Below are 15,979 nucleotides of genomic sequence, written 5' to 3'. Positions count from 1 at the left end.
TTAAATCTGAAATATTTATTTCATATTTGGTTTTATATTTGTGATTTACAATTTATAAAAAATAAATTTTTTTAGAAAGATTGCTAGAATGATTGCTTATATATTTCGTATAACAGTCTTAATGCGGTGATATGTAAATATGTTAAAAAATAGGCACATTTAATTATTTATAAGTTATTATTAAAATGCTTCTATTATAAAAATAACATTTGAAATTAACTCAATAATCTTGTCATGATTTTTGACGCTTTGACCATATCTGCACAATCCTCAGTAAGTATAGCTACCTCGTGTAGAAACTTCTTATATATCCTTCTCTTTCCTGCTTTGTACTTTTTTACCAATTCAGGGTTTGCTTTAAGTATTTCTGAACATATCAGTTCCAATTCCTTTTCATCCGATACTATAAACCATTTATTTTCTTCAACAATCTATATATGATATAAAACATTATTAGAATTCATTAATATGTAAAAAATATGAAGCGATTTAAGTTCTTTTCACCTGTTTTGGCATTTTATTTGGTTTGTTGACTAAGTCATTTAATAACTTTCTTAATGTCCGTCGATTTATTACTTCAGCTTGTATTAAGTCCATCAATTCCTCTATATACTTCTGATTATTAACACTAAAAATTCTACATATTAATACATCTTTTTAATTTATTACAATAAACTTACCAAAATGTAAGATTCAAATTATGGTCATCCATAAATGCTAAAACTTCAGAAATAAAAAGTTTAGCCACCAACTGAGGATCACGATGTTTACCATTCTTTAAGATGTCGCAAAACAGTAGAAACAAATCAAAATTACTCTAAAAGTAAAAGTTATTTAATACACATAATGTATGCTTAATTATAATTTAATTTAATAGTTTAGATATTAAACATACCGTTACTGCTACAAGCGTATCTGGTGTAAGACCCTGGAGTAAATTTTTACGTATTTGTTCTGGCAACTCTGGTAATTGCTCTTTTAAAGATGGTACATCAATTAAATTATACTTATTTTGTACATTGCTCTTAATGTGTAAATATATGGGAGGTAAATTAGGTTCAGGCATAAAACGATAATCCTAAAAGGTAATAAATATACAATGTTCCTTATGTAAAAAATTATTACAAAAATTAAGTAAATATAAACTATTTTAGTTTGTGATTACATGTTTGTCTTCTTTCTCACGCATGAGAATTGTATTTTTGTTTATCGGATCCCATGCACGAGTCTCATTAATAACTCGTCCTCCTTTTTGTAGAATTAAAATTTGTCTTTTTATCTCATATTCTACAGCATGATTGAGAGCACTTATACTTCCAATGTTTTTCAATTCTGTTCGAACGCCTAAAGGTGCATTAGGTTTACTTACAGAAACGTTTGCATCAATTCTTAAAGCCCCTTCTATAAATGCAAAACAATCTATTTATTTCTAATTAATAATTATTTATAGATAAACATTGCGTGTGAGAATAAAATCCAGTTTACCAAACCTTGCATTTTGCAAGAACATGTGCCTAACAATTGTAAAATAAGACACAGTTCCTGTACAAGAGCTGCTGCTTCTTCTCCATTTGTTAAATCTGGCTCAAACACAAATTCCATCAAAGGTATTCCAGCTCGATTAAGATCAATTAAACTTCTGTCACAAATGAAACAAAGCAACATATAATTTATCGTATTATTTTACAAAATATATTTTAATTATTATAACAAAAAATTGAATAATGCCTTCCAAGAACTTCATTATGAAAACTTCTCCCACTATCTTGTTCTAATTGTATTTGTTTGATTTTTGATGACTTTGAATAAGATTTCTTATGCAATCCAAATTTGAATACATTAAATTTAATTTCTCCATTAACAGCTAAGGGCTTCCTTTGTTGTGTGATTTGAAAGCCAGCCTATACAAAACATTATTAATAAAATATATATAAAATAAAATGAACACTAAATATATGTGTATATATTTTATATTACTTTAATTTACTTTCAATAATTATGTTTTAAATAATGAAGTTATTATAAAGTATATTTAGATGTATTTACAGGCAAATCAGAATAAAAATAATGCTTTCTTTCAAACATTGAAACAGCATTTACTTCACAAGAAAGAGCCAAAGCAGTTAACACTCCAGCTTCTACACATTTTTTATTTAATACCTATAAAAACAATAAAATGAGAAATTACTGGATTACTTTTCAAAAATATTTATTATACTTTACTGGCATCGTCCCAGGTACTGCACAATCAAACAATGATACACAGGAATTAACTGAATGATTGAAACCTGTGGGACCCCCAGAAAATAATTTTGATTCTGTTGAAATTTGTGCATGTATTTCCAAACCAACTGAAGGTTTCCATTCTCTAGCATATAAAAAACATTCTATTATTTCTGTATGTAATGTGATGTATTTTTCAAGTAATTTTTTAACATACTTACAGATGTGTAGAAATAAATCGTACACAAAATTTCTTGTATGTATTTTTATAATACTTTTTTATGAAATTACTAGTTCGTCTATATATTAACATATCTGAGAACTTATTTTATAAATACAAAAATAGAATATGTTTTTTACACCTAAAAATATGACTGTAATAGGTAATTAAACAAAATGAATTTGTATAATATTAGGTTGGCAACTAAGTGATTGTGGATTTTGTCAATACCACTTAATGGCAAAATCCGCAATCACTTAGTTGCCAACACAATACTATGTTTACTACATAGATATGAATGTTAACTTACTGAATAACAAAGTTTATATACATAACTCACCTTTAAAATGAAGATAATAGATTTTGTCTATTATTATATATACATGTTCATTCAAATCTTACGTAATTTTAATCGCAATAAACATCTGTTATCGATATATTTTACATAAAATCAAAAAACAATGAATATCATCAAACATACGTGCATGTATTATTCTATTTGCATATTAAATTATCGATATATCGAAATTTAAAATTATATATGAGTAGTATAATATACAAATTTTATATTTTCAAGAAATAGATTGTATTTTCAAATTTTTATTCTTTATTACAAATTTATTTATTGCTTAAATTATAAATAAATGAAATGGAAAGTAAATAAAATATAAAATGTAAACCTCTAATAAATTAGTGAAACTTGACAATATATAATTTTGTAAATTCATTTTTTCTGCTACTTTTTGAAACATACCTTTAACTGCAAATTCATACAATTTGTATTATTCTATAGATTGAAATTATAATAGATATAAAAACAAAAACTGTTGAATTAAGATATAACAACAGTGCTATTGTGGCGCTATCATATGGTAAAATAGGAAGTTTAAAATCAGATAGATTACTCAATACACGTCACATGTTTGGTTCATCACACAATGATACATATTTACATGATGTTTTTGTTGAAATAATGTTTAAAAAATAGTGAGCAATTAGTCTTGAAATTAAATCAAAGCGTGATTAATATATATAAGAAATATATATAAAATTACCCATTTGCTATTACAAAATTTGAAAATTAAGGTATGTAATTTAAAGTAATCTTATTCCTCACATTTTATTACTCTTTCTATTGATTTTAAGATATTAAATAATTTATCCTCAATTTGATGAATGTTCTCAAAAATTTAACCTCATTAATCTCAACATATATATTTTTTTCAATCTTTAAAAAATAATAAATAACTATAAAAACTATATCACATAACTATACAATTTTAATTATTTATCGATTTTTAATAAGTATTGATGAACTAATAAATTTATATAAATATACTTTAAATTGCAGATGACAAAACTAATGGAGTGGCTTTTATTTGCTGTTTTATTTTTTAGTATATGGATTGCTGCAATTACTGAAAGTGTTAATTTATCATTTATTAAAGAATGGAAACAATTTGTCCTCTTTCTTCCACCCATTGCTTTATTTGTATGTAGTCTATATGCAGCTACTGTTATTTTATATAGAGTTCTTACATTTAACAACTGTGAACATGCAGCTGTTGAATTGCAGGAAGTAAGTTAAAAAATGGATATAATCCATTTTATTAATATTATTATATAAAAGTTTAGAAACAACCATTTCATAAATTTTTTTAGCAAATAGAGGAAGCTAAAAAAGATCTTCAGAATAAAGGTGTGGTCTTAAAGTGCAAGTGAATTAACTTATTTTTATATAATATGTAATCCATATTAATGCATATTAAATAATTAATATAAGTAATAAAGTAATTAATATATGATCATTCTATTTATGGATGTCATATTTATATATATTTTTTATAATAATAAAATTTTTAAATTATAGAAATTTAAGAATTGTAACACAAATAAGTGTTTCTTGCATGTAATTTATGTATATTAATAAGCTCATTGTGCTTATTAAATAAGAAATAATGGATATTAATATGAATAGCTATTTTTTAACTTCTGCATAAATTTTAATGTACTTATTCATCACAAGTTTAATAACAAATAATCTGATCTTGGTCAATAATATTTTTATTTATAATGCTTTATTATTTTTGGTATTTGACATAAGGAAAACTAAATTAAGATATTTTTATGACATAAGATTTATATAGTTTTACTCTTTATAACAGAAGAATCTTTAAGGCAATTATCAGTTGTTATTGCATAATAATAAACATTCAATCTTACGACAAAACATCAAAACATATAGTTTATTTATGTAGATTTGTATCTTTTCACATACATATGTATGTATAATAAAATGAAACTATATTCTAATCTTCAAAATTTAACTTGCCTTAATTATACTTATATCTGCTTATATGTATATACCAAAAAGGGAAACTAATATATTCATTTGTGCCTAGACTCATCATTTTTATTTATTAAATATGCAATTTTGCAATAGTATTTGTTTTACATTGTGCTATATTTCTAATAAAATTTTAATATCAGTACTAGTATCTTAAAAATTCGAACGATTCCTAATAAGTTACATATTACTATGTTAAGGCTACAACCTATTGAATGCAGTTTAATAATATTAATAATCTCATTGCCTTCACTTTTATAGAAAGTTAATTGTAATTTTTTTTTTTAGATTCATAGTTCTTGTATGTCAACTTGTATTTATCTATTTAAGATATTTCATATATGATTATTTCTTATTAACTAAGTAGTCATAAGTTAATCGAGCTTTTTTCAGATGAAGAATGGATTGAGATATCGAGGTCAAAGCAAATTTAAAACAATATATGTGTATATGTTATTTAAATTTTCTTTCTTTTCACTTGAGAATTTCTTACATTTCGTTATTTGGTGACAAATGAAATGACTTATAATGTGTTATTAATGAATAACTATCTTCACCACTTTTGTTTAAAAAATACGAGACTTTTTTATACATACATACATAGGCGCAAGTTATACGCAAGTACACACATATATACATATGCAATCATACATATACGGATGCACTTACATAATTTTTATATTAGAAAGCCTATCAAATGTACAAAATGTGCTTGTCATGTACATACATATGTTTTAAATACACATATATCCTTGTTCATTAATGCGGATTTATATGTATGTGTAATTGTACAATAGCTCCAACATATAAATACTACAAAGTATTTATATTTTTGTATATCAATTCTTTAAACAACCAGGCTTTCTTATATAAAAATGTAATTACACTGTTCCATATATTCATAAAACAAAAAGTTTCGCCAAAGAGTAATTTTCAGACTGCAAGGATGGATTATGACACTTGTGCAAAATATCAAATTTCAATCTCAAAATATTTAAAAAGGTGTAAAGTTATATATTTTGAAATCGATAATTTAAAACTATCAAGAATTTAACGCATAAAGTATTTTGGTATATAGTCTCAGTAAACTTGTATGATTTATCAAATATGCTAATGTAAGATTAGCATCTAGCTAAAGGATTAATGTAACATAAATATATGTGCATACTTATATACAAAGTAAAGATGACCAGTCCAAAATAAAAAGACGCCTGTGTAATTACCCACCCTATATCAGTCCTTTAACTCCTTATTATGAAATCAATAAAGTACGTTACTTCAGTCATCAAGACTTTGTGACAGCAAAAAGTTAGCAGCCAGATTTTCATTTTTTTCACACGCAAAATAGGCTTGTACAACTAAATGCTCCGGAAATCCTAATGCCTTCAGCCTCTCAATAGCTTCTTTATCCTGAGGTGTTACCTGAATTACAGAAGCTTCTACATCCGATCCTGCTCCTATACCAGCGCCAAGACCTCCACTTATACCACCAGGAGCAGTTGGTGGTGTAACATTAGCTGCAGATACAGGTGTAGTTCTCCCTCCTGTACCACCAGTAGTTTCTACTACTCCAAAAGAGGTATATAACATAAGAATATTCATAAACAAGTAAATGAAAATATTTTGATTTTAGCAGAAACTCACCAGGCTCATTAAGCATACGCACAAATGCTTCTTGATTTTGTGAAATAAGTTGTAACAATGCAGGGTTAGTTTGTCCAATTTGTTGTAGAACAGCATTTAATAACTGAGGATTTTGTTGAATGACTTGACGCATTTGTTGAAATTGAGGTTGCATTCGCAAAAACGCTAATGGATGCTGACCATGATCTTGAAGTTGCTCTTGTGCTTCAAGTTGATCTTCTGGTAAATCTTCAAAAAGCTGAGCTGGTATTCCTGTTAAAAGGTATTCAACAGCCCTATCAGGATTGTTGAAACTTGCTCTCAACGCTTGTTCAACTTGTTCACGTTCGTATCTAATATAGATAAATTGCGTTAAATAAATAAACCGTGACTTAAGAAAAATATAGTAATTAAATGATTATAACTTCTTTTTTTATTGAACATATATCTACCCCATATCCACAATATTGTTCACCATAGTATTATAATCTTCACCCATTAACAAGGCACTTTCAGCTTGACCTCCAACACATCCAGCAGTAGTACTTGCTTCAGATTGCTCTTGTGCAGTATTAGTAGGATTTGATGCTCCTTGAACAGTAGGGTTTGAACTAGGTTGTGCTACTGAGCTATGGCAAGAAACATATACATATTAAGAATAACTCCATATAGCATGACTAAACTGACTTATAACGTACGTATATTATTTTTCTGATAAGTTAATCTAAGGAATTAAATTATACAAAAGATAAATGTTCATAATCAATGAAGAATATTATTATGACATATTTTTAACTTTTTTAGTGTAACATATTCAAATAACATTTAAATTTTTATTATTAAAGCTGGAAAATATTCCTTAAATGTATTTCTGTCATAATACTTTAAATTAATACCTGGTTGTACTACTTTCTTCTTTATTATCTGTATTTGTAGTATGTTCTTCTTCAGTCGTATGTCCATTACCAGTTTTTAGTTTTGTCACCATAACAACTATAAACTTTTTTTCATCTATATTATATTCTGCTAATGGGTGATCATCTGTTAATATTTTTCCTATAAAAATAATGTTACATTAATGTACAGCTATCATTGTACGATAACAATAACGTTAATAAAAATGAAAATAATTCCAATGTCTTATAATTTTTTTATTTAAGATTGTATAAATAATGGTTATCAGAATAAATTTAATCCAAAAATTAATTAGTTTATAGATACGTAAATATATTAATAAATTTGCAATTGTGTGAAAATAAGGTTATGTAAGTCATATCCCTCACCAGCATATATTAACTTTTGATATTTCGCAGGAAAACCTTTTTGAGTTTCAATCTTTTGTTTCAAATCTTTTACCTAAAAAAGACATAATTAAAATCTATTGTACTTGAAATTCAATATATAAATAAATTTACTATATTCACTTACTGTTTGCGATGGATCAATTTCTACTGTAAACGTCTGCTGCTGCAAGTTTTTTAGTGTTATAATCATATTGTTAGATGAAGAATTAGTGATACGTCGTTGATTAATAAAGGAAACTTTGAAGTATCTGGAGTAGTAAGGGTGTAAAGATGTTTTGGTAAAGATCTTTTCAGCGATGAGTCGGCACTGCTTAAAGCAACTTACAAAATGCTTAACTCAGACTAGTATGCAGCTGAAAACATATGATGACATAAAGCTGTATTTCCATTACTGAAGACAATTGAATACGTAAGGTATGTACTAAAATAAGGCTGCATCAATTCAAAGTAATTTGATTAATCTAATTTATATCGATAAATATTAAACACATATATATACAAATAGTTATATTTATTACTAACCAAAAGTCTAAAGTTTAGTTTTTGATATTATTATATTTAATTGATTTCAATGATAAAATTATTCAAACAACAAAAATATAAAAGCAAAATATAGTAACTAACATATTTACAAATTAATACATATGTATATACATATATATATCCCCAAGTAATTTAATTTTAGAAATAAATGTGTAGGTACATGAATGAAAGTTATTGTGATTCTTTTATTTATACATATATTTATACATTTGCGAATGACTAGAATAAAACTAAAAATAGTTCACAATAAGTTATAATTTGAAAATGTACTATATAATAATGTTACACATAAAAATTTAAAATGTACTAAGATACACAAAAATCATATTGTTTTTATTTTAATATTGTAGCAGATCATGTTTATAACTTTCATTTGTTCCTAATTAGGTTGATTTTTCAGTAAAATTATTTAATTTGTTAGAGTTCTAAAAATATAAAAAATTTGTATGTCATCTTTCTTGATGTCTTTACATCATTCTAAAGTGATTTATACTTTGAGTATCTCAATACATGTACATGAAAGATATATAAATACTTACAATCTTATGTTCTATGTTCTAATAAATGTTATAATCTTATATTATAATATATATTTTATCATACATAAATACTATGTTGATATTACATATTGATTTTTTATATTCTTCATAACAACAGAGAATTATGATGTTCCTTCTATAAAATAACAATTAATATAAGAATAACAGAAAAAATAGATTGAGATATCTACTAAAAAAAGACATGAATCAATAAACAATTTTTATTAAATATACATCTTATAGTTAAACTAAATTATTTTATATTGACACTTACAAATTAAATGCAGGATATCCAGAATGTTCTTCAATTTTTATAACAACTATGTATAATTATTCTTGATATGGTGTATTTGGAGTCACATTTATCATCTCTGTTACACTAAAAAATATATATCAAAATTATATAATGAAATGACATGAAATTAAGGATGAAATATTAATATCGAACTATTAAATTATTCATTAAATTGCAAGCTTAGTTCTATAAAAAGAGGCAAAAGAATTTAATAATTCAATACAAACAAAACATTTTGATTAATTCTTAACAAAATATCTCATACAACGTGATAAACGTTCTATGCCTTACCTTCTAAACAATTACATGCTGTATTTCTAACTATTTTTATATATTATATATTTAAATACAAAAATATAGATTTATTTGAAGTAATTTACTTAAATATAACAATGTATCATAAAATACATATACAGAATGATGCTATATTAATAAATTTTTTTTCTACATTACTTTAAAATGATATGACATTAACAAATATATATTGTGCAATGTATAAAGCATATTTATATATTTATGAAACAAATAATATAAAAACGTGAATAATATGAATTATTATTAATAAAAAGATAACAGTCATATCCATATAGTCAGTCATAGTTATACAGAAAGTCTGAAAAGTCAAAAATAAAGGACAACAGGTATAATAAATACATAACTACATGCACATAATTGGGCTGTAACTCATAAAATAATTAAATACAATTAAATACAAGAGATACTCATGAAAAATTGTTTAAATGTAGTATTTAAAAGATATACTTCAAGCCATGTTATGTATAAAACATTAATTAACATTCTTGCAGGATAGACATAACACAATATCACAAACACTTACAAGAACAATTACGGTGCCCTAAGCATACTTTGTTGCAGTCATCTTTACATTAGTTTGCTGTATAACATACATTATATAACGTTATATAAGTTTATTATCAAATTTAAATTTAAAATATATAATAATATCAACATTAATACAAAAATTAATTACAACAAGAGTATTTTTCATTTTTATTTAAATATTCTCAACCTCTTCCAATTTATTGTTTAAAATAACACATAATATAAATTTATAGTATTTTGAAAATTGGTAAAACCTTACTATATTATAGTGATTAATATATGCAATAATTATCAAACTTACAGATTAATTACTAACTATTTTCTCACAAAAGTACATATAATGAATTTAAGTTTAATGTACAGTCAAATAAATTTGTTGCTTACTAACACTTAGACAAATGTTTTACTAACTTTTTAAGATAGCTTGATAGTAAATATAATATGATGAATGTAGATGAAAAAGTATATCTCTTTTCTATTTATATTATAATACTTTTGTTAAAAAAAGAATTCATTTAGAGAGCAACTGCATTTTTTAATTTTTTTAATTAAAGCCCCTTTTAAGCACAACACCATTTAGTAAAAAGTGAAGAAGAGAAAATATAATGTAACATATATATAAATGTTTACCTTTTAGAACATTTGATGTGTATTATTAATAATATAATGCCTAACAACAAACAAATACATCCTACAACTATATAAGCAATGCCAAGAAAAGGATTCTTTCCACCAAGAAGAGAAGTAGTGCTTAAAATCATTCTTTTCCTGCCATCAAAGGTAGACACAGGATATGCTACAAAAAAAGTATTCATTTATAAAGTTATTTTTAATAAGTAATATATATTGATAACTTTTACTTACTATAATTAACAGTAAGTGTATAATTCCCTGCTACTAGACCTTCAGTGAAGCCATCTACTGTATGATTTACTCTGCGGTAAAGTTTTCTAAAAGTAGGCAAAGCAGCAGTTCTCATCCAAACAATTAAGTCTTCATTTTGAAAACCATTATTGCTTTCATTTTCATTATCTAACTCATAAATATATTTATCCCAATTTTTTGGTTTTGTAAAATTCTTAAATACTTCTCTCAAGTTACCCTCTGGATTTCTAAATTTAATATTTTTATCTGAGGGCCAAGCTATACCAGTCTTTAATAATGGTACAGGAGCTTTGTGTTTTAAAGAAAACAATGTTAAATCATCACTAAATAATGAGTTAGCAATAGCACCACATGGTACAATAGGTGTTTCTCCAATATAAGCAAATGGTTCACAATCCCCAGAGACATCAGGACTCAATTTTCCTAACAGTTGATTATCATCTCTTGATTTTACATATCGTCTGTGATTCTGATAAAAATTAGTCAAACCATAATACATATAAATTTTTCCATTGAAGTCAGAAGGCAAAGTAAAATTTATTTTACAATAACAAGGTTGACTATGACCTTCTGCTAGAATATCTGCACATTTAGCAGGCATTCCTTTTGCACGAAAGATATTTGTAGAATTACAATCTGTATAATCTAAAATGTATTCTTTAACTTGATCAGAAAAATAAAGCAATCCAACTCCAACTGGTATAAAAGCAATCCCAATCACAAAAAATGTTGGTAAAACAGTCCCAGCTGTAAGTATTGGTTGCCAAGCAGGTAAACGTTGCTGCTTAAATGCACTATCTGTATAAATAAAACATATTATCTTTATTTAAAACATTAATTTATTATAAATATATATCGAATTGTAATATAAATAAATTTAGTCAGATAAAGAAAAATATTGAGTTTAACTTTAACTTACTTACTGTTACAACCTAATATATTAAATTTACATACTATACATACACTACTTATATCGTAACAGAAAATAAATAGGGAGAAATTGAGTAGGCATCTAAATAATACATGTATGGGAAATGTACAATAAATATTTGATTTTACAATAAGAATTTTATATTTTAATATAGATAATGAGACACTTATTATTTCTACTATTACATTAACTTTTTTATAAAATCTTCATATATAGATATCAAATATAACCTAACAAGAAATTTAAATTTTCGTATAATAAACTTACCTGAAGGTTTCTTTGTTTTAGGTAGTGAACTAACTTCGCTAATAGAAGTCATGCTTATTTGTTAAAGAAATAATCTATTTTCTTATCAAGAATTTCAACAATTGAATACGAACATTTGTAAAACTGATAGGATATCAATTATTTGTGAAACTCCTACTCCTACTTACATTAATTACATATATAACATGACATGACTCCTATATGACGACAGAGCATAGAACAATAATGGACATGGTCAACACAGATAACACGTTAAAAGTTGAACACACATTTTTTGAATTAAACGTTTTTTTCAATCGTGTTAATTTTATTATCTGCAGAAAATATTCCTTAAATACTTAGTAGTTACTTCAATTTCAAAGTATTTATATATTTTCTCATTATAGATTCGTAATATTTATTGACGTAGGTAATTGTTAGTTTTTTACAATTTATCACTACTTGCTTATCGAGGGACTTTTTTTAGTTGTGCTCATCCTGTTAAAGCTAGTTAAATATTTCTATGATGAAAATTTTTATAATATATAAAAGAATATATCTTTAATAATGTATCTTACTCGTTCCTACTTATTAATATACGCTAGTAACTTTTAGTTTTAAATATATACATATATACTATTAAATTAATTTTTAGAGATCATGACATTACTTACTTTAATCGAAGGGGGATCAAAATTTGAAACAAAAGTATTTTTCTATTTCTTAACAATATGTTTCTTTTATCCATGTATTTATTAACTAGGGACACAATGTTTAAAATGGCATAATTATGATACACATTAAAGTAAAATATCGTAGGAAAAACACAAAAAAATTAACGCTAGTGTTCTCAAATGTGGGCTAAAAATATAATTTATTGTAAAAATAAAATGTAATCATACATTATAATTATACAAGAGAAATAAACGACACAGATTTGAAAAAATTCTAGAACTTTATTACTCATTTGTTAACTTCCCCATATCTGCTATGTTTAAAACATTTTTCTGGAGAAGTATCTGTTTAATTACCAAAATCATATTTTCAATTTTGTAAACAGTCAACATGTAATGTGTATGTAACTATTGTGATTTAATGTTTAAATATGGAATTCTTTGTAATGATATTTATAATGTGCAAATAGCATACACTAAAAATGCTTATGATAATGAATATTATTTGCACATAGCTCTTGCATAGCAGAGAATTATTAATTGTTTTATATTGACATTTTAGCCTGAGAAGGAAGCAAGGAAGTCAGTAACAACTTGCTTTAATTTAGCATCAGAAGCTTCACTAATTGTGTTGTCTTTAGCAATAGTATTTAAAAGATCTCGTTGACTGGTTCTGCAAGAATATAAGATTAAGTAAATAAAAATGTAGTAAGATATATTTAAACAAAATGCGTATGTAAATTAAATACCTAATATGAGCGAGGAATTCTTTTTCAAAAGCTGTGATTTTAGTAGGTTCCATCTTATCAAGATATCCGCGGACACCACAATAGATAACAGCTACTTGTTCTTCAATAGCCATGGGTACTGAAAACATTAATAAATATCTTCCATTTTATTCAAAATTTTGTTAGTCCTTTTGTAATTTAAATTCATTGTATATATTATCGATTTATACCATATTGTCCCTGTTTCAGAAGTTCTGTCAATCTAACACCACGATTCAGCAATTGCTGAGTTGCAGCATCCAAATCGGAACCAAATTGTGCAAAAGCTGCTACTTCACGATATTGAGCCAACTCCAATTTCATGGATCCAGCGACCTATTAAATAAATAAATATAAAAGTTATTTAAAATGTTCTTTACTAAATGTGTATGCGTTTATAAATTTATACAAAATGTACAATACTTGTTTCATAGCCTTAGTCTGAGCAGCAGAACCGACACGAGATACTGATAAACCTACATTAATCGCAGGACGAATACCCTTATAGAACAATTCCGTTTCTAAGAAAATTTGTCCGTCGGTAATAGAAATAACATTTGTGGGAATATAAGCAGACACATCGCCAGCTTGTGTCTCGATAACAGGCAAAGCTGTTAATGAACCACCTCCCAAACTTTCATTCATTTTAGCCGCTCGCTCAAGAAGACGAGAGTGAAGATAGAATACATCACCAGGATAGGCTTCCCGACCTGGTGGTCGTCTCAACAGTAAAGACATTTGTCGATAAGCAACAGCTTGTTTCGATAAATCGTCATAAATAATTAAAGCATGCTTTCCATTATCTCTGTAAGGAAATCATTATAAATTGTTTCAGTATCATGTTTAGAATTATATAAAATAAGAAAATTATTTTATATACATATACCTGAAAAATTCTCCCATTGCACATCCAGAGTATGGAGCCAAATACTGAAGAGGTGCTGCATCAGAAGCAGTTGCAGAAACAATGATAGTATAATTAATAGCACCACTGTCTGTCAAACGTTTCACTATTTGTGCAACAGTGGATCTTTTTTGACCAATAGCAACATAAATACAGTACAACTTTTTCTTCTCATCTCCAGCATCATTAAATCGTTTTTGATTAATAATTGTATCAATAGCAAGAGCAGTTTTTCCAGTTTGTCTGTCTCCAATGATTAATTCACGTTGACCACGACCAATGGGTACTAGAGAATCTACAGCTTTGATTCCAGTCTGCATAGGTTCTCTCACAGATACCCTGATAAAATATATATACACATATATGTATACATTTATATATATTTTTATATATTTTTTTTATTTATATATATTTTATACATACTTTATATATTAATAAAGTATGTATAATAGAAAGTTATTGGAAGCACAATGCAGAGGTAATAGCATCTATATAAAGAGATATATAAATACCTAGGAATGATGCCAGGTGCTTTAGTACCAATACGGAATCTCAATTTACTATTAAGTGGTCCTTTACCATCTATAGGATTACCTAACGCATCTACAACACGTCCCAGCAATTCCTCTCCAACCGGAACATCAACAATAGCTCCAGTACGTTTGACAATGTCACCTTCCTTAATGTGTCTATCATTGCCAAAGACGACAACACCAACATTATCAGGCTCTAAGTTCAAAGCCATGCCTTTTAATCCTGAACTAAATTCCACCATCTCATCTGCTTGAATATTTTTTAAACCATAAACACGGGCAATACCATCACCAATGCTAAGCACTCTTCCAGTTTCCTCAAGATTAGCCTATAGATTATATAACATTTGATTGAAATTTGTGTTATTTATATATACATAAGTTATTGCACTGTAAATATTAATAAGCTTTATTACTTTACCTTAGCGGCTGAGCCAAGAATACGTTCTTCCAAAATGGAAGAAATTTCAGCAGAGCGTCGACTGCTAGATACATGGAATTTGGAAGAGGGTATAGCAAGGCGCCATTTGACCTACAATGTAAAATTAAAACATATTGTTATTACATACTGTAAAAATATATTACCCATATACTTATTACATAACTTGATACTATTCTGTTTATGTAATCTGTCGCAAAGAGCAAAATTTGTGACGTATGTTTCAACTGTCACAAAATTTCGATAAAAGTAGTTGTAATTAATGAAAAATATTTCATTTCCTCAAAAATAAAAGTTAATATAAGGAACGTATGGGTGCATGTGGTTATTACAAAATGAAAAATGTCGGCATGATCCATTTAAATATTCTTTCATAGACAAATTGCAAAAAAGAAATTATGTATCTTATATTACCTGAACAGTAGTATTCGACAGTTGTCTTGCGATCGAAGGAGCCAAACGTAAGGATTGAAGAGCCATTTTGGTATACTGCAAGCCCGTTTACCGGACTACGGGTTTCAAAAAGAAAAGTGATCAAGATAAGACCGAGCCGAAGAAACGTCTCATGCAGCCCCACTCTAATATCCCTACCGACAGGAAGTCGATATCCATCGACCTGCGCGTAACCTCGTATCCAGATACATATACTAATTCATAAATCTA

General features: G+C 26.6%; 4 protein-coding genes across 10 annotated transcripts; all 4 read right to left on the bottom strand.

The window, feature by feature from the left end:
* Positions 1-158: 158 nt before the first annotated feature.
* LOC100647099 (glutamyl-tRNA(Gln) amidotransferase subunit B, mitochondrial) lies at positions 159-3,541 on the bottom strand. 4 transcript variants are annotated; one of them, XM_012310456.3, is made up of 11 exons: positions 3,198-3,541; positions 2,445-2,585; positions 2,224-2,368; positions 2,047-2,160; positions 1,729-1,901; positions 1,491-1,639; positions 1,166-1,401; positions 896-1,078; positions 681-817; positions 505-628; positions 159-431 (listed from the first exon to the last, which is right to left on the bottom strand). In XM_012310456.3, the coding sequence occupies exons 2-11, from the start codon at positions 2,534-2,536 to the stop codon at positions 216-218; spliced, it is 1,569 nt and encodes a 522-aa protein (XP_012165846.2). In that variant the 5' UTR covers positions 2,537-2,585; positions 3,198-3,541; the 3' UTR covers positions 159-215. The 4 variants fall into 4 exon arrangements, with proteins under 4 accessions (XP_012165846.2, XP_048263598.1, XP_012165848.2 ...); XM_048407641.1 differs by lacking the exons at positions 2,047-2,160; positions 3,198-3,541 and having other exon boundaries at positions 2,445-2,731; XM_012310458.3 differs by lacking the exons at positions 2,445-2,585; positions 3,198-3,541 and having other exon boundaries at positions 2,219-2,347.
* A 1,293-nt stretch (positions 3,542-4,834) lies between these two features.
* Positions 4,835-8,074, bottom strand: LOC100646741 (UV excision repair protein RAD23 homolog B). Its single transcript, XM_003396697.4, has 6 exons — positions 7,842-8,074; positions 7,697-7,769; positions 7,310-7,469; positions 6,866-7,042; positions 6,435-6,766; positions 4,835-6,355 (listed from the first exon to the last, which is right to left on the bottom strand). The coding sequence occupies exons 1-6, from the start codon at positions 7,905-7,907 to the stop codon at positions 6,069-6,071; spliced, it is 1,095 nt and encodes a 364-aa protein (XP_003396745.1). The 5' UTR covers positions 7,908-8,074; the 3' UTR covers positions 4,835-6,068.
* Positions 8,075-8,495: 421 nt separating this feature from the next.
* Positions 8,496-12,345, bottom strand: LOC100646416 (cell cycle control protein 50A). Of its 4 annotated transcripts, XR_007224782.1 has the most exons (6): positions 12,021-12,344; positions 10,802-11,620; positions 10,568-10,733; positions 9,933-9,989; positions 9,074-9,178; positions 8,496-8,935 (listed from the first exon to the last, which is right to left on the bottom strand). XR_007224782.1 is itself a non-coding variant. In XM_012310452.3 (5 exons), exons 1-4 carry the CDS (start codon positions 12,070-12,072, stop codon positions 9,977-9,979), a joined length of 1,050 nt encoding a protein of 349 aa, XP_012165842.1. In that variant the 5' UTR covers positions 12,073-12,344; the 3' UTR covers positions 9,007-9,178; positions 9,933-9,976. The 4 variants fall into 4 exon arrangements, 2 of the variants coding, with proteins under 2 accessions (XP_012165842.1, XP_003396742.1); XR_001098870.3 differs by lacking the exon at positions 9,933-9,989 and having other exon boundaries at positions 12,021-12,345; XM_012310452.3 differs by lacking the exon at positions 8,496-8,935 and having other exon boundaries at positions 9,007-9,178.
* A 509-nt stretch (positions 12,346-12,854) lies between these two features.
* LOC100645715 (ATP synthase subunit alpha, mitochondrial) lies at positions 12,855-15,914 on the bottom strand. The gene is made up of 8 exons (XM_003396687.4): positions 15,731-15,914; positions 15,299-15,409; positions 14,857-15,206; positions 14,327-14,683; positions 13,864-14,245; positions 13,632-13,776; positions 13,423-13,540; positions 12,855-13,346 (listed from the first exon to the last, which is right to left on the bottom strand). Exons 1-8 carry the CDS (start codon positions 15,794-15,796, stop codon positions 13,232-13,234), a joined length of 1,644 nt encoding a protein of 547 aa, XP_003396735.1. The 5' UTR covers positions 15,797-15,914; the 3' UTR covers positions 12,855-13,231.
* Positions 15,915-15,979: the final 65 nt, after the last annotated feature.

Source organism: Bombus terrestris, chromosome 7 (assembly GCF_910591885.1).
Source record: "Bombus terrestris chromosome 7, iyBomTerr1.2, whole genome shotgun sequence".
NCBI classification, from domain to species: Eukaryota; Metazoa; Arthropoda; class Insecta; order Hymenoptera; family Apidae; genus Bombus; species Bombus terrestris.
This window is presented reverse-complemented; position numbering and strand designations above follow the sequence as displayed.

Bases quoted from the DNA above. Each gene is read 5' to 3' on its own strand.
- LOC100647099 (XM_012310456.3), bottom strand. From the start codon at position 2,536: ATGTTAATATATAGACGAACTAGTAATTTCATAAAAAAGTATTATAAA. The intron at 1,640-1,728 runs GCATTATTCAAT...CATTTGTGACAG, and splicing joins CATAATGAAGTTCTTGGAAG to AAGTTTAATTGATCTTAATC. The intron at 818-895 runs GTATGTTTAATA...TTTTACTTTTAG, and splicing joins ATACGCTTGTAGCAGTAACG to AGTAATTTTGATTTGTTTCT.
- LOC100646741 (XM_003396697.4), bottom strand. From the start codon at position 7,907: ATGATTATAACACTAAAAAACTTGCAGCAGCAGACGTTTACAGTAGAA. The intron at 7,770-7,841 runs GTAAGTGAATAT...TGTCTTTTTTAG, and splicing joins AAATTGATCCATCGCAAACA to GTAAAAGATTTGAAACAAAA. The intron at 7,043-7,309 runs GTATTAATTTAA...TTCTTGCCATAG, and splicing joins GAAGAAAGTAGTACAACCAG to CTCAGTAGCACAACCTAGTT.
- LOC100646416 (XM_003396694.4), bottom strand. From the start codon at position 12,072: ATGACTTCTATTAGCGAAGTTAGTTCACTACCTAAAACAAAGAAACCT. The intron at 10,734-10,801 runs GTAAGTAAAAGT...CTTTTTTTGTAG, and splicing joins TACACTTACTGTTAATTATA to CATATCCTGTGTCTACCTTT. The intron at 9,179-10,567 runs GTAAACATTTAT...TATATTTTTTAG, and splicing joins CACATCAAATGTTCTAAAAG to TGTAACAGAGATGATAAATG.
- LOC100645715 (XM_003396687.4), bottom strand. From the start codon at position 15,796: ATGGCTCTTCAATCCTTACGTTTGGCTCCTTCGATCGCAAGACAACTG. The intron at 13,777-13,863 runs GTATTGTACATT...TTTATTTAATAG, and splicing joins AGACTAAGGCTATGAAACAA to GTCGCTGGATCCATGAAATT. The intron at 13,347-13,422 runs GTATTTAATTTA...ATATTCTTGCAG, and splicing joins GAATTCCTCGCTCATATTAG to AACCAGTCAACGAGATCTTT.